This window comes from Hyaena hyaena, unplaced genomic scaffold (assembly GCF_003009895.1).
Source record: "Hyaena hyaena isolate Hyena2069 unplaced genomic scaffold, ASM300989v1 scaffold_1147, whole genome shotgun sequence".
In the NCBI taxonomy this organism is placed as follows: Eukaryota; Metazoa; Chordata; class Mammalia; order Carnivora; family Hyaenidae; genus Hyaena; species Hyaena hyaena.
Window position 1 is genome coordinate 399,700 of NW_024081783.1, and position 18,030 is coordinate 417,729.

The window sequence follows — 18,030 nt, forward strand, 5'->3', positions numbered from 1 at the left end:
ATATGTTTACTTGAGTTGAGTATAAGCATCCCTGATAATGATGGTGACGATGTAGAGGAGGAATCCTTATGAAATCACATTCGGTTAAGAAAAATTATATGTGTGATACTACAGTTGTAAGCAGGACAAATCTATATGAACGTATGAATAATTACTTAACAGATGTGTATTGACCTTTTTTTTCTTTGCCTGGCCCCTATGCTGGAGATTAAAAATAAATACATGAATCATAGTACCTCCATTAAGGTGGGTGGCTTTTCTAAACATTTTTCAATGTTGTTATTTAAAATTAAAGGAAAAAAGAAGTTTTTAAAGCATTTGGCATTGACTTGTGTCTCTTCTTTGGATTCCATGCATGTATAGATTGATATGAGTGGCTTTGGCTCATTGCAGGTCATGTTGGCCGAGCTGAAAGGCAAAGATGAAGTATATGCTGTGAAAGTCTTAAAGAAGGATGTCATCCTCCAGGATGATGATGTGGACTGCACAATGACAGAGAAGAGGATTTTGGCTCTGGCACGGAAACACCCGTACCTAACCCAACTCTATTGCTGCTTTCAGACCAAGGTATGTCTAGGAAGCAGCTGGTGTGCCGCCATCTTGGGGTAACGCTGTATGATGTGATGGTATCTTGATGTTCAACCAAAAAAATCAATTATAGACCCTCCCATTCTTTTCTAACAGGCCTTGCAAAGTGCAATGGATTTTACCCTTGAAAAGATCAGGGTATATTTGAACAGCATCTTCTTTTTAAGGGGATGGGATTTTCCATTCAGGGTTGTGCTTGTGGAGGGATGAGAAGGCAATAGAACTCTTTGCAAATGCAGCTAGACGAAGCCAAATGGCTAAACCCAGTGTTTGCTCCTTGGACAAAATAACAGGCGTGGTTAGTCCTTGCTCCGCTCCTAACTTTCTATCATTAGGCAAATCCTAACTTTCTATCATTAAATTCTCTCTTGCCTTAAGATCAAATGAAAAGGAATAAAGGCCACCCTAACCACTTCTGACTTGCATAATGTCATATGAGGCAGACAATGTGGACAAGTGCTTACAATGCTCATTTTCAGTTGACCATGTAGGAGCCTGTGAACCAGAAGGTGGCAGTGAAGAAATGGAAATAATCTGTAACTGCAGTATGGAGTCTGACCTATGACTATTGTAACTGAGTTTTTTAACTTATTTTTAGTAAATAATAGAAACGCCAACATTCTTCATGAAGCACCTATTTTATTATCCCTTTTGTTGGGGAGAGTGAAGGTCTTTGTAGTCCTTAGCTTCTTGAGAAGGCAAAGGCAGCCTCACCTGAAACTCCTCCCTGTGCCCATCTGGAGCCCAGACAGGGCAGGGCACCATCACGGAGAGACGATCCCTTGCCCCTTGGCACACTCTCCCCTCTATGTCACTGCCATGATGTTCTTCCACTTTGAATTCAACTATTACTCATTTGGTCATGTGGCAAATTTTTATTTTATGATATTTGATTGAATTCTTCCCATGTGCCAGGTACTGAGATACAGTGGCCTCTCCCACCTCTGACCTCAGGGGAGTTTACAGTCTGTTTGGTACACTGGTTTTCACAGGGTATTTCTCTGAACCCTCATCACTTGAGAAACTCTAAGAATAATCCTGTGACCCATAGTTTGGGAAATTGAAGCCTTGACTTCTCCGAGACTGTTTCAACATGTACTTGCTTATTTAAGTCCCTGAGGAGAAATGCAATGGGCGAAAAAAAAAGATTGCCTTTGTTTAGTCTACTGTTTCCCAGTCATTTGATCTCAAGCTTCACTCATACCACCACCTAGTCCACACTGAGAAGCAGTGATCTAGTGGAATTTTTCTTATCCCTCTGATTTCTCAGGAGAATAAGAAACACCTTCTGAAAATCTGGAAATCCCTTTTCTGAACAAGTGCCAGAGTCATTAGCTATCCTTGTTTTTGAAATGTGTTATGTGATGCCTAATATTTATGGGTCTAAGCATGTATGTGTACCTGTGTGGAGCCCAACTTGATAAAAGAGGATCAATCGTATGGTTAACTTTTTCTTTTCTCCACTGGAGTGTAATTCAACATTAATGAAAAATGTGCCTTTTAAGTCTTTATCTTCTATGTCACCTGTCACAGGGCCTCACATTGGGTAGGTGTTCACTGTCAGAATTGGAAGGTTGGAAGATTTTATAAAAATTATCTCTTCTACTCTACTTTTGCACCAGTGAGAACATCAGATATCAAAGATGCCCATAGACACTCTGTTTTGGCCAAGGCAGACTTAGCATCTGGTCTTTGGGACTCTCAGTCCAATGAGACCTTGCTCTGATGTCACACCAATATTCTTTCTTATCTGACCCAGCACCATGTCCCCCTCTGTGGGAGGAGCTTTCCCCTTCTTCTGCTACGCCTAACAGGTAGCCATATCTTTCACTATCTGAGGAGGTTTCCTGGGTAGAGAGCCACACTGGTGTTTTTTTCTTTAGGTATATTGCAAAGAGGTTCAACATCCTGGGGAAGCCTCAGTGGAGGGTCAGCTTTCCTACACCTCTTGGTGAATAAGTGAGATACGGGAATGGAGGTCTTCCATGTCAGCATTGTTCTCCTCTGTGCATTGTAGAATATTAAGGCTAAGGTGCCTCATTATATGGCAGCTTTTGGAACACAAAACAGTATTTAACAAACACCATGGATTTCCTTTATAGTAGAATAATAACCAAACTGACGTGGAGATTGGGGTCTGGGTGGCTGGAGCATGGGGTTGGGGAGAGAAGAGACTTTAGTAGTTGAGATATTTACTAACTCTTTTTCTCAGGCTGATGTCAGGTAGCCACAGTTACAGGAGCAACTTTGCCCCACCTCCGCCCTGCCACCATTATTCCATAGGGCAGTAGCACATCCCACATTACACAGCAGACATGTGTTCATCTCATTCTTTGACAGTGAATCACATTTTAACCTCACTGAAGGACCTTCGCTTATTAATGAAAGCAATCTTAAGAAGAATCATTTTGTGAACTCCCAACTTCTAGAAAAGGTGACTTTTCCTATGACAACCAGTAGTCATGTTTCGTTTTGTTTTTTTTAACATTTATTTTTGAGAGACAGCAGACCATGAGTGGGGGAGGGACAGAGAGAGAAGGCGACACAGAATATGAAGCAGGCTCCAGTCCTGTCAGCACGGAGCCCAATGCAGGGCTTGGACTCATGAACCATGAGATCATGACCTGATCTGAAGTCAGACGCTTAACCGACTGAGCCACCCAGGCACCCCAAGTAGTCATGGTTTTAAAGAGTAGCTATTATTCACTCACCTGACTATGAGGTAGGTGCTGGCTCTGGGCTTATCAGCAAAAAGTGGAAGGGTTTACTCCAGAAGCCATGGGGAGTTTATACTCCTTCTGTAAACAAATGGCCGCAAACAGCATTGGATGGGGTGTTCAAACCAGGAGGACTCAGAGGAGAGGTGCTCTTGGACTTTGGAGTGGGGAGGGGGAGCTCAAGCCAGGCTTTGAGGAGGGGAGGGTTGGGCCAGGGTCTGGGTGGGAACAGGAGCCAGGCTCAGTAGCTGTAGCTCAGTCCTGCTTTTGTTTCACTTTTCCTCAAAAGAAAGGACCATTCCTCTGAGTTACCCTGAACCTGGTTTCAACTAAGTCTCTAATACGTGATAAAGGAATGTGAGATCTGATTGCAATCCTATTAAGATTTCTTTCATTCTTGTTTAATTATGACACACAAAGCAGCAATAATGTTAAGTCAGGTTTAATTACTTTTAGGTGAGCCTTTGTTTTTCACTGTGTAGGAAAAAAGGGCCCCCATGGAAACACACTTTAGAACTTCCTGATAGTTTGTGCATAGCTTCGGGCCACACGCTACACAGGTTGTCCGACAGGACTTAGATGTGTGTGAGGTGTGGGTGCCATGTCTGGTGTGGTGACCAATGGCGATAACCGTATACACCCACTGGCACTAGTCATGATGTCAAGCCATGAGTTAGATCTGGTCCCCACAGCCCACCGAAGGTACACGTCAAGGGCAAGTTGGCCTTTTCTGCGCCATGCCTGCCTGCCGTTGGTCCATGTACTCAGATCCTTCTTCTGGGGATCTGGAAGGCAGAAAAGCAAATGGAACTGCTCCGATGTTCCAGTGCTAGTAAGAAAAGGCAGACAGACCAGTGAATTAAGCCAGTAACTTCAATTTCAGTCAAATTCAAACTAGTATGTTTGACTTCAGCTCCTGCTACGCTGTGTGCTCTTGGGGCGGCTGGTGAAGTAGCCTGAACTAAGGAAAGCTGCAAAACTATATTTCATTAACTATCAAACATGTAGTGTGAAAGATGGATAAGGGACTTCCAACTCCTTTCTATCGGATCCTCTCTCTCACCACTAAAGAACCCTCAATGTAATTCTTATTTCATAAAAGCGTTCTGCTCAGGATTGACATAGCCATCCAGAATTACAGAAAGCATATCATCTATTGATTTGGATGAGAAACTAAAATTTCCATCTTTAAAAGTGCCAGATGGCTTTTAAATGGATGATGTTAAATTACAACAGTGTTTACTATTCTCACGCACACACACAATAACTCTTTCTTGGTTCAAAAAGTAGGGTGTGTAATGATTTCGATGAATATATAGGTATTTTTTTGAGCCTCTATTATATGTTCAACACTGCTAGATTCTAGGGTTACAAAGCCCCAAACATACCAACTCCGAACTCACAGAGATGACTGTCTACTGGAGAGACAGATGTGCGGAGTGATGGAGAGCTCCTCTACTGGGACCATGGAGGTAAGACATTGGAGGCTCTTCAAAGGGCACTTGGAAAGGCTTCCTCGAGGAGGTGGCACAAAACCAGGACCTTAAAGCATGGGTGGCATTTGAAAGAGGATAAGGGCAGAGAGCTGGCTGAGGAAACCTAAAACTTATCAATAAATCTCCTTCCCGCGACTGTTTCCCAACCCTGGAACTCTCACCTCTTTCTGTGCCCTACTTCTATGCAAATGACGATGGCAGAACAGCAACAGGGAAGGAGAGGGAGAGTGGAGGGTGTTTAGAAAATTCCTGCACCTGTGAGATCAGATGATTGGTAGAGAGGGGACGGAAGTACAGTTGGCCTTTGGACAACATGATCTCGATCTGGTCCACTTATGTGCGGGTTGTTTTCAAGGCAGTGCGGGACTACAAATGTTATCTTCTCTTCCTCAAGGTTTTCTTAATAATGTTTTCTTTTCTCTAGCTTACTTTATTGTAAGAATACATATAGCGTACAGAATATGTGCTCATTGACTGTGTTCTCAGCACGGCTTCTCTTCACAGTAGACTACTGGGAAAGTTTGGGGGGAGTCAGAAGTTATGTGCAGGGGCTGGGCACCCCGCCTGCCGTGTTCCGGGCCTGCTGTCCTGTGAGCCAACCTCACTGGGTGAGGCACCCAGCGCGGCTCCTCAAGTTACAGGTTTGGTCAAGGTCGGGGCTTAGGGAGAGGAGTGACTTCAGGAGCCGCCTCTTCAGGCCTCTCACTCACCCACAGGAAGCTAGGGATGAGAGAGCCACTGAGCGATGGGTTTGTTTCTGCTTTTGTTTTTGTTTGTGTAGCTACAGGAAGTAAAATTCTCAGGCATTTTTAGATCCTATGTATGATCCCCGTTGTGAAATCACCGCTTCCGACTGGATCCCATAAAACTTGTCTTGAGTAATTTCATCCATGATTTTTCCTCTTTAAAAATATTAATCTCTACCTCACCACCCCCAACCCCCTTCCTTTGGCATTTCCCGCCGGGCCTGGGAAGCTGGCTCCTGGAGGGCTGTGCCTCCCTCAGCTGCTGTGAAGGAAACAGAGGGTGAACTCCTAGAGCATCCCCCTTGGCCAGCCTCCCTGGCTGCCCTGGGGGAAATGCAGAATGGAAAAAACCTTAAAAAGCAACTGGAGACGTTTTTCAAATGAGTTTTAATCATCTGTGTAAGTGGGGGGTGAGAACTACAGAGCAGGGTGTTGACACCAGTGGAGAGGGAAAAATGACAGTTGCAAGGAGCCCTGATGTTTATTTCGATCATTGCTTCTGTGGGACGGCAAAGACAAAAGCAAAAAGCAAAGTAAAAAATTAGGCCATTGGGAGATTTTTTTAAAAAGAGGGGACTGTGTCAGATTAAGTCTCTAAGAGCCAAGAAACACTTGAATGAAGTGTGCCTCCTGCTAGAGCATCCGTGTGAAGCAGCCAGACGTGGAGGGGCTGCGGGGTTTTGACTGGATCTGGTGCCTCACAGGAGTCAGCTGACAGGTTCAACACCATGAGTTGGCGTGTGGGTCAGGCAGTCACCTGGAAATCAAGATGCTCTCAAATCAAACTAGTGCGGCGGATAAACTCTATTCTGTTGAGGAGGGGTGATCTGAGGCCTTGGGGGGCTGGTGGGGATTGAGAGGGGGGAGAGAAGGAGAGAGAGCGAGAGAGGAAGGTGGGGATGGAGAGAGAGCAAGAGGGAGAGAGCAAGTGAGAATGTGTGTGTGTGTGTGTGTGTTAGGATGTGTCTATGTGCGGACAGGCCAGGCATGCCCAAGCCAGTCAGAGGAGATAAGGGTTTTCATAATCAAGCAAGGCTTCCCGGAGAAGAAGGATCTGACTCAGGTCTTGAAACATACCAGGATGCACTCTGCCTGATGAAACAAAGGTTTTAGAGTTAATTCGTGTTGATGTGCCCCGGGGACAGAGAGGTGTGCATGTTGGCTCTTCATCTACGATGCTCCTGCCCCTTTGCCTCTAAGGAAACCTTGCCTTTGGTAGGACAGTTGCTTTTAAAAATGCCTTCGCTTATATCAGCCATTGAGCATCCTCCTAAATGTGTCTCTGGGAAGCAAGTGTGGTTACTCTCTTTTTCAGATGGGAAACTGAGGCCCAGCAAACCTTACAACTTGTCTATAATAGAATCCTGATCGGAACGGAGATTTGCCGATAGTCCTTGTTCACGCATTATTCTGTTGAGCTCCTTTCTCCTGTTCAAATTCTCTGCTTGAGATGACCTCACCTCCAAACTCCTTTCCCCTGTCTCCATTTGCTGTCACACACGGGAGAAAGGGTCTAAGGATGATAGCTCTATCTCACGTGGACTCAGATTGAAATTTTAAAAAACGCTGGTGGGTGTAGCAGGATCTGTCAGGCTGTGCCTGTTTTCAGAGAGTATAAGAGAAGGGAAGAGAGAGGGGACATGGACACAGGAATCAGAGCTCTTTCTCTGCTTAACCGAGTAACGTCCTCACACACCCATCATAAGTTGAAAATACCCTGAATCAAAAACGCACTTAATCCCCCTAGCCTCCCAAGCATGATAGCTTAGCCCAGCCTTCCTTAGCCATGATCAGAATACTTACATTAGCCTACGGGTGGGCAGCACCATCTAACACCAAGCCTATTTTACAACAAACTGTTGCACATCTCATGTGATTGATTGAATTCTGTCCTGAAATGAAAAACAGAACGGTTATATGGATACAGATTGGCTGTAGGCACATGGGCTGTTGACCCCGGTGAGCGTGTGGCTGACTGGGAACTGGGGCTCATGCCACTGCCCAGCCTCAAAAGAATACCGCGATCACTAGCCTGGGTAAAGGTCAACATCTCAAGTATGGTTTCCCCTGAATGCATATTGCTTTCACAACATCATAAATCACAAAACTCATAAATTGAGCCATAGGAAATCAGGGACTGTCTGAATATCCAAGATGAACTGGTGTAGAATGAGGTCCTCACACCTGACCATTCAGCCATCACTTACTGAGCAACCGCTATGTACCACGCCATGGGTGTCATGGCGCCCGTGCTGCCTGCCGAGGGGGTTAGTGGTGAACCCAATAGTTATGTTTCCCAGCCTCCTGGAACTCGAAGCCTACGGGAACATGCTTGTTGTACCGCAGTGGGAAACGTGCTGGCATGCACCTGCTGCCTAGAACTCATCGCTTTGTTTTCTTTCAGAAACTGTTGTCCTTGGTTTTTAAAAAATAACATTTAATTTTGCAGCGCTGGGTGGCTCAGTGTCTGGCTCTTGGTTTCAGCTCAGGTCATGATCTCATGTTCAATGAGTTAGAGCCCCATGTCAGGCTCTGTGCTGACAGCGCGCGGTGCCTGCTTGGGATTCTCTCTCTCCTTCTCTGCCCCTCCCCCACTCACTCACACTCACTCTCTCAAAGTAAATACATGAAAACTTTAAAAAATAAAATACATACAAAATATTTAAATTTTATCACAGAGAATTTTTATTCATTGTAGAAAATTTGGAAAGTTCAGTAAAGGCCAGGCAAATAAGAACAGTTCCTACGATCTGTAACATTCTGATATATTTCCAGTGTAAAAGTATCTATCTGTTTATTTATAAAGTTGGTATCATAGTCTATATGAGAAACTTTCACCAGGTGATACCGTGTAACCTTTCCCGTTGTCACTAACTATTCTTCCATCAAATGATTTCTAAGGTTTCTACAATACGTGGGAGCCTCTTGTAAAGAAATGCTGGATTTGGGGGCTGCAAGGTCATCAGTTCATGCTTGGTGCCCTGTGGCGCTCACGTTGGCAGGAAGTGACCCAGAAGGCACTGCCCAGAAATGGCTTTTGCCTCCCTGCAGCAGAACTGCCTCCTTCTATTTGTATGTCTCTCTCTCTCTCTCTCTCTCTCTCTCTCTCTCTCTTACATAAACTTGAGTACAGATTGTAAATAATCTATTTGACAGTGACATATGGCAGATCAGAATTTAAACTCCTTTACTAGATGCTTATCTAGTAAATGCTCTTTCTACCACAAAGGAATATACATACGCATCCTCCTAAACTATTTGCATATTCTAAGCTGTAGTTTTTGTGTGAGCTTTTGCGGAGATGCCGTGTGTGTGTGCATGTGTGTGTCCACACACGAGGACACACAGACCCTGTGTATGCTGTGGCGAGAGGACCCTCACTCGCCCCCTTCTCCAAAAGGAGCACTTCTAACTGCTTCACACAGAAGGATTCCAAGCAACCTATCATTTGAAGAGGGGATTTCACTTCAAAACAAAACAACAGTTTAAAACCACTGTAACCTCTGAGGGTCTGGAATAACTCTTGATGATTCTTACCTACCCGAATGTAAGCTGTTGTTTATCTGCAGCAGTGATTCCTGAAGGTGCCATTACAAAGGTCCTTCCATGATTACAATGGGTGCATTCCTGAGATTTAGGTAGAGATGGCATTTGGGGAAGCAGATTTAAAACATGCATTTCTCACATTCTCTGTGAGTGCCATCCCTGAATCGGTTGGATGATTAATACAAGCATTTGCAGAAAACGATACCTAGAGGCATGTGTATAATCCAGTTTGGCTCACTGAGGAAGGTTTTCCACCAGAGAGAGAGATTGAGAGAGAGAGAGAGGGAGAGAAGTAGACTGACGTGGCTAGGATATGACACTACTCCAATGACAAGAAAGTTGGTCATGAAGATCTGCTCTGTGCCAGCACCGTATCAGGCGCCATTGGCAGACAGCAGGGACTATAACTCTTCTGTTCAAGGAGAGAAGATAAAATATACATCAGTCAGTAACTGAGAATAAAGATAGTATGTGATGAGGGGCACTGAGAGGCTTCTACTTAATGAGCACCTAGCATGTAGCAAGTCCCGCGTAGAACTAATGCAGTGTTACACAGAGTTTCGTGGGGTGTGGTGCTTCTGTCGTCTCTTGGGGCAGATGAGGAAACTGAGGTTCGGGCGCTCAGCAGCTTGGCCAGGCTCACACAGCTAGCTCAGTGCCAGAGCTGGGACTCAGAGCACGGGGAACCGCAGGAAAAGGAGTTTGCAGGAACAGACCCCCCAGTGAAAGGAGAGCGCTGGCTGTGCTGAACCAGGAGGCCCACAGTGGGAGGGGGCGAGAAAGACACCTTCATGAGATTCTGGCCAAGCTGGGGAGTTCTTACAACGCCAGGCAAGGAGTTTGGAACTACTCTGGAGATAAAATGTTCCTTGAGGAAGTGAGGACTTAGAAAGCACGGTGTGGTACCTCTGTGTGGCATGAACAAAAAGGAAAAAGGAAAAGCAGAGATATGGGAAAGAGGCTGTTTCAGTAACCCACGTGTGTCCGGAGGTAGTAGGAGAGAGCTTCGGAAGGAAGAATTGTCATGGGCCATTTGACCTTCCCTCTGCATCTAGAAAGGCCAGCCTGCTGGTGAAGAAAGTAGAGTGCTCCTTTGGATAGTCAAGAAAATATCAGTGGTGTAATCCCGATTAGAAATGTGGATTTAGATGGCTACCAGTTAGGCTCAGTGACCTACACACTTCTAAGGTGTCCTTTGCTCACAGTCCAATGGGTACACAGGATCAGATTTAATACAAAGCTTCAACTTGAAATCTAAAACTAGAGGGTCAAGTCATTGAACCCATTCACCAAACAAAGCCAGTTTCCTCATTGGTTGACGTCAGACCCCCTGCCTACCCCCAACACCATCTGCTGGGTTTCGGGATTTACTCTGTGTGTGTGTATGTGTGTGTGTGTGTGTGTGTGTGTGTGTGTGTGTGTGTGTGTGTCTATTTTTAGATTCCTGTTGAATTTTGATAGTAGACTGATGTTGTTTTCCACATGGGGCATTTTGTAGATGCCAGTCTATTGAGATTACTCAACTTATGCAACAGGCTTTCCTCACACAATCTGAACTTTTTGTTCCGATGGCCTCAGATACTTCAGATGGCCCTGTTGGCCCTTAATGCTTTGACTTTGAGACCTTGCCAGGCGGTGGGCACATCCCATTCCGCTGCTTGTGTTTGTCTGTGCTCTATTGATTTGTAGGGAAAATGGGATATAGGAACGAAGGCACCGTGAGTCCAGGAATTCTGGCTCTGCCACTGATGCTTCTTTTGAGATGTTTCTCTGGGCACTGATTTCCTCACTCATAGTCGAAGCTGGGTAATTAGAAGAACAGAAGGAATCAGAAAACATGATCTATAGGATTTAAAAGCTCTTTGAAAATGCAGCTCACTGGGAACCATATACCCAGGACCCTTCCGGACTTGCTTGCTGCTAATGTGAGTCAGAAAAAAACAAGGATAAAATCAATGAACAGTGCTTCTCTTTAGTATTCCTTTTTCAGTGCTCAGTTCAGTGAAAGCTTCTGCGTTGATCAAAGCCTTTATGTTCACAGGGCTGTCCTTCTTCAACAGGGTTCCAAACTCAGACATACTTCTGATGACTAATGGTACCACATCGGAAGAGCTACTCGGAGGTATTATGGTGGTCTCGTTAAAGCATAGCACAGTTTCTAGCACACAGAAGGCGCGGTAAATGTTAGCTTCTGTCTTATCTTGTTAACGATTTCAATATCCTTTACAAAGACAGGCCTCAAACTGGATGGAGAGCTTTATCGTGCTTTGTTTGCCTATAATGATCACCTCTTCTGACCAGTGGGAAAATCGTTCATGAAACAGAGTTAAGACACCATTGTTGGTAGGGTTGACCCCTGGGCACAATAGCTATACAAAGAGAAATTATATATTATCTGCCTCCTAACCTGAGCCCAGATTATCCTTTACTATAGCTGTGGCCCATTCTCTGAATTCATCTGTTCCTCTCGTGAGTCCATCAGGAGGGTCTGTCCTGTTAGGAGAAGTGTCTACTCAACTAGAAGATGAATGCCTTGTTACCTCCTTTTTCTTAATTATAAAATCTTTTCTTAATAATCAAATATACTTAGAAGTGTAACTAGTTAATGTGTGAGGACACATCTTTGATTGTATGTCCCTAGGAGTTGGGTAGTTCATCGTTCTGACTGCCCAACCCATAACTTGAACTAGAGCCAACACAATGTCACCATGACAGTGGCTTCTGCATATCCTCTCTAAATGCTTTGTTTCATCCACAAGATTCTAGTAAATTCTTGCTAGACCCTTTGTCTCTTTCCTATCACTGGTATGATGAGTGGAGGGGGTCACATATTGGAGCCAGCTCCCCAGTATGGGAGGAGGAGATTTCTGGTTTCAATAAAGAATGTCTCCAACAAAACTACCCTTCTGGTGGTTTGTCTTTGCAGACTGCTGTTGGCGTCTGAGAAAGGGGGGCAGGGGTCATCTAGGTGGGCTAGTCTTCATCTTCCATTTCAGGGCTGTTCTTTGCTCAGTAATGACAATACTAGCAACAATTTCTATAGGAGTCCTTATACTTCAGGTTCAATGTCAGACACTTTATATGTATTAACTCATCTAATTTTCAAGTCAACCCTCTAAGGTAGACCTATTATTCCAAAGAGAGGTCACACAGCTAGAAGTGCCAGAGCCTGGAGTCACACCCCACTGGCTTCTAGAAATTTCATTTTGTCTGAATGTCCAGTGCAGAGTAGGTCCCTGAGGACCGATGAACACAAACCAAACTCCTAAGAGACCAAGGTGTAAATAAAATGGCGGTTGGTTGATTTATGTCTGTTGCTCAGGACACTCTGGAATAACTCTTTGGAGGGTAGTATTTTAGGCAATCTGAGTTGTATTGGGAAAGCAATGGAAGGAAAAACAGACCCTCTTCTTCCTGTTAGGAGAACTTTTTTTTTTTTTTTGCAAAAGTCGAAACATCCACTTTTGACCCCATGCGGGCATTTTGTTTTACCGTGATGTTCCAGGGGGAGAATACTAGCAGGGATAACAGCTAAAAAGAATTCTCTCAGTCCCCTGTGGCGTGGCAGAAGGTACAAATTAACTCCTTTGTTGGGTCAGTATGATACTTACTTGGGATTCATCCGCAGTATGTAATCCATTTTATCAGGAATACTTATGTACAGGTTGCTAGGGAACTAAGCTCATTACGTGGCCCTGGCTCTTAGAGCTGAGCCACTCAGCTCTAAGGCTCCATTTATTGCTAGTATTGTTCCTTGCTAATGGAGAATTGCAGGAGCGGGGATGAGATTTGAGGCCTTCCGTGGTCCTCCAGAAAGAGCAGGGAGGGCGCAGTTTGGTAAGAGGCTGAGGAGGAAATGATGGCTTTGTTCTTAGCGTTTCTGCATTATTCATCCAGTTGACACCCATTTTGTTTTGTTTTGGTTTTCAAGTCATAGATTAAATCCAACCTCCTTTATCAAGTTCTAATTTATGAAGCCTTCCTAGATGCACCGGTGTTAACACTAGAAACACACAAACACAACCAAATGAAACGCACTGCTGTTAATGTGGCAATAATCCCATAGTCTAATTCACTCAGGCTTTTTTTCCTTTGGGGGAATTTATTAGAGACATGGGAAGCATTTCTTGTTGGACATAAATTAGAAGTGAACCTCACAAAGAAGTAGAAGCAAAATGAAAACTTGAAAATAAAATCTGACCCTTAAACAAAAAAACATACTTAGGTGTGATTGCTCACCCTACAAAAGCCACCTCCTTTTGTAGAGTGGTTAGCAGAGAATCCACTAGAAAACATGTTGGGGTGACTAGAAAACATGTTGGGGTGACGAGGTCCCCTTGGATCTGCCAGATGGAGCGGCTGACATGTAGAGGTATTAAACCTACAGCATTAAAACCCACAGCAGTGGAAGAGCGGTCCCGGGGAAGGGAAGACACGCAGGACACGTGCCGTTGGCCAGAGAGGAAGTGTCCTGTTCTGGTATACGGTAGACAGCCGGGATTGCTTCAGTACTTGGTATGTCTTCAGCTCAGTAGCAGGTATGCAAGGGAGAGGAAAAGGAAAAAGGCACAATTCCTTGTCCAAAGAATTTCTAGTCCAGGAAGGTAAGACCAGCACAGGTGAGCCAGAAAATGAAATCTGTACAAAAATGAGTGATGCACAGATTTTCTTAGGAAGTCAGAAAAAGAAGAGGCATGAGTGGGCTGGGGCAGAAGTCACCCTCCTGCACGAGGTAGGGGGACTACTGTCATCTATGAGGGTGTTGATCTGGGAGGAAGAGCCTGGGTCCGTCTCGATCAGGAGCACAGAGCTGAGAGCCCAGCTGAGTCCATGGGACTGGCTCTGTGTGGTCCCATCATTCTGTGACCAGGAACAAACTTGGCCTGAGACCAGTCTGGATGTTTATGTAATTCAGGTCCTCCCATCCAGCTATACCCCCTCCTCCACCAGAGAATCTCCCAGTGTTAAAACACAGTAATGGGAAATCAGCCCCCTTTCGTGGGAACTGGGGAGAGCCCGACATGCGGGCACTGCGTAAGCACAGGTAAGCACTGTGTATACCACAAGCAGGAACGAGCTGGATCCTCCCATAAACTCAAAATGATAGATGCTTCTAGCGCAAAACTGTGTGATTCCTGTGTATCTGTCCCCCCAGGACGATGGATACCATTCAGCTCTTGGAGCCCCACATTAAGTCCTGAATCCCGAAGACAGTAAGTTTAGGATAAAATGCAGACGTTCTGATGCTCCTTCCTGCTCTATAGAGATGGTGCTGATGGTTTGCAGGGTCACGAGAGTAAAAAGCTCATTTGATCCAAACAGGCACTTTTGTGGGAGGAAAAAAATACGGTTCGAGGGCTTTGTGAACACCTATCCAAGTTGGTCAAAGGTCACGGTACAGATGTGAGACTGAAAATCCCGATTCCAAAAAAAGGGATGTTTAGACTTCATCGGTGAGGAAGGCGAGAATAGGGAGGAGAGGGGGCAGTTGGACAAAACTGGAGAGAAGCACAGAATGTGCAGAAACACTGAGAAGGTGGAACTTGGGGGGGGGCCTCCCCTTTTTGGAAGAGATCATAATCTGCAGGGTTTGAATGCATTGCTTTGATCTTTAAATCTGCCAAAAAGATGTCATTTTGATGTAAGGAAAGTATATTTGAGTTGTAAAGGTGAGGAAGCTTATGTAAGCTTACGTAAATGTGGCAGATGGGTCCCAAGTGAGGGGATAGAATGAATTGATTGAGTGGCTGTGTCATGATATTTTACGGAGAATGTTTGAGGGATGTTTAATACGGGTGTTTTTAAAGGACAAAGAGGGAGGGGCACCTGAGTGGCTCAATTGGTTGAGCGTCTGACTTCGGCTCAGGTCATGATCTCACAGTTCCGAGCCTCACATTGGGCTCTGTGCTGACGGCTCAGAGCCCAGAGCCTGCTACAGATTCGGTGTCTCCCTTTCTCTCTGCCCCTCCCCCACTCATGTTCTGTCTCTCTCTCAAAAATAAATAAGTATTTTAAAAATTTTTAACAAAAAGACAAAGAGGGAGCCCCCCCCCCCCCCCACTAAGAATGGATACCTGAGCTGTAAGAGCTGGTGTTTTAAAGAGGAGGACACAGAGACCAAAGATGCAAGTTCTGGAAAGACACATGTAGCATGCTGCATTTATAGGCCGTGCCCAAACAGAAAAAACCAAGTAATGTATTCTTTGGAGAGAAACACACAGGTGATAAAACTATAAAGAAAAACAAGGTGGTGGTTACCCTTACCCCTGGATGGGAAGGGTGGGGATGCCTCCAGAGAGGCTTAAAGGGGCTTCTGGAGACCAGCAACTATTTTCTGTTTGTCAAGATGCATCCTGGCTACAAGGGGGGTTTTGGTTTTATTTGGTTATTCTCTAAAATATATCCATTTTGTATATCCTTCTGTGGATATATAATTTTTATAATTAAAGGGGGAGGGTAGAACAAGATCATGAAAGTATCTAAACTACCATACGTGTTAACATTTTAAATTATAATATCCACTCCCCCACCAAAAAAAAAAAAACCCTCACTGTAGTAAGAACTGAGCTTGGGGACAACGTCTGCATATCAGTATTTTGCCACCAAAGTCTCGATTTTCCTGTTGTCTTTGGCAGGGAGTTCTGTCTCAAGGACAGGAAGTGTGGCAGCTGGTCACGTGGTCTGTTTAGCTGGAAGGATGAAGCACAGTCCCTGTCTCCTTCCCAAGACCAAGGCCAAGATGAGGCCGGGACCTCAGGGTTATCCCAGGTGGGATGCTGGGCTGCCGTTAGCCCAGCCTGTGGCCTCACAGGGGGAGACTTCTCAAGGAGTAACCCAGCCAAGCCTCGCTCTTTAGGCACACGGCTCCGACAAGGGGAGAAATCTCTCCTAGTTTCCACAACGTTGGCATTTCTCAGCATTTTCTGAACCACATTTTACATCTAAGAAGATGTAGTCAGACGTTTCATTTGCCACTTATCATGAGAGCCATAGACATTTTTCCATTTTCCATCCTCAAAATTACACTGTGAATTAACTCTGCTCCCAAGCTGTCCATGTCCATGTCCTTTCTAGATTCTGACACATCTTCCTGTGTCAGCCTCCCCTGTGCCTGCCACGCGTTTTCAAATAGCTTTCCTCGCTGCCAGCAGGCAGCAGCAAACATTTATAGAATGTCTTCTATAAGCCAAAAATAAGAGGACTGGCATTTTGACAGCATTTACTACGTAGCTGTTGTTCTTAAAACTCTTTGTGTACGTTGATTGATAATGCTTGCAAGGGACCTATGAGGCAGGTAGACCTTTCTGAGCTACAGAAAGATCTTTCCCTGATATCACACAGCCAATAAGTGGTAGAACTGGGACTTAAACTCAGGCAGTCCCCACTCCTTCATCTCTGTGCTCACCATTCCGCTATGCGGGCCAGGCAATCTGCTAACAACTTTATAGGTGTGATTTCCTCTAACCGCACCTCTGACAGCTTTCTTATTTCCCCATTTTACAGATAAGCATACTGAGGCTCATGATTTCACTTCACACAAGGTTGAACAATGGAGCGAGCTACAGAAGTGGCTTGGAGATGGGACCATTAGGGATCTCATTTGTTCATTGCCCCCCCCCCCACTCCTTCACCCTCCTGCTCACTCCTCTCCCCAGCCCCCCCCCCCCGGGGAAATGAGTGTCCTCCCTGTCCCCCCTCCCCCAGCCAGTCCCCTGGTGAGTGACTCCTATGACAGGAGGAAGGAGCAGATCTTGGAGCGAGGGCATGAGCAAGCCTGTTCATGTGTTGCTAATGGCTCCAACATCATGGAAAGGAGTTTGTCTTATTATCATTTTTGTTTTGTTTTGTTTCTTTGTGGGAAAGCTTTTCATACAATGCTGGCTGACTCCTGAGCCTTAAAGTAAACAACTACATCATCCTGTACAGAGAGCGTCAGGAAAAAGGAAACTGCAAGAAAATATCAGACTCCTCCAGCGCTCGCTCGTTCTCTCTCTGTCTCTCTCTCTCCCTTCCCTTCCCCTTTCTCTTTTTAACGGAAACAGAGGAAATTATGTTTAGGGGGATTTGCTGGGGCCCTTGTAACAGAAGGCTTCGTGAATAATGACCCCCTTCCCAGGCTGCGTATTTGGGTAAATGTTTCCCACATCATGTGTTCTTCTGGACACCCTTGCTGTGATGTCGGGAGGAAAGTCCACCCACAAGACATGGCTAGAAGATTCTGTAGACCAGTTAGAAAGTTAAGCTACTTCCCATCAGGGACTGGTGAAATGTCCTCACTTGTGAAACTTCTGGGCGGCCCCGTGGGGTGACCGTGCTGGGAGCTTTTTGTGGCCCTCCTGTCCAGCCGGCGGACCGTGTTCACTTCTGTCTTCTGTGTAAGAACATAGATGGTATTCTAGGCATCCCCCTTGTACTGGGAGAGGGTAAGGATGCACTCAGAAGCATAGCTGACTGACCAGAAAACTAGCTCATTTTCTCACCAGTACCCCAGCCAGCAACCTCCTATGGACGGGCAAGTCCACATCCTTTACACCCACGCTAGGACTCTCCAGAGGGCCCTTCTGGCTGCCTCATCAGATTAAGCTCTTCCTGTATCCCAAGGCCCCTGCAGGACAGTGGTACTGGGCAGTGGGGCTTGGGGGAAGGGGACGAGAAGGTCAGAAGACACAATTGCCCAAATAACCCGTGGGCTTTTCCAGCCATGAGCCAAACCTGGAGATTCCCTGAAAAAAAAAATTTTTTTTAATGTTTATTCATATTTTGATAGAGACAGTGCACGAGCAGCGGAGGGGCAGAGAGAGAGGGAGATACAGAATCTGAAACAGGCTCCAGGCTCTGAGCTGACAGCACAGAGCCTGACGCAGGGCTCAAACTCACAAACTGTGAGATCATGACCTGAGCTGACGTTGGCCGATTAACCCACTGAGCCACCCAGGC

General features: G+C 45.3%; 1 protein-coding gene across 10 annotated transcripts in view; it reads left to right on the plus strand.

The window, feature by feature from the left end:
• PRKCE (protein kinase C epsilon) overlaps nt 1-18,030 on the plus strand; it is a 493,249-nt gene that overhangs the window by 343,456 nt on the left and 131,763 nt on the right. For all 10 annotated transcript variants that reach the window (XM_039222525.1, XM_039222528.1, XM_039222530.1 and 7 more), the window contains one exon: nt 394-567. In XM_039222525.1, the coding sequence (XP_039078456.1) occupies nt 394-567 (174 nt within the window). The remainder of the gene's footprint in view (nt 1-393; nt 568-18,030) is intronic.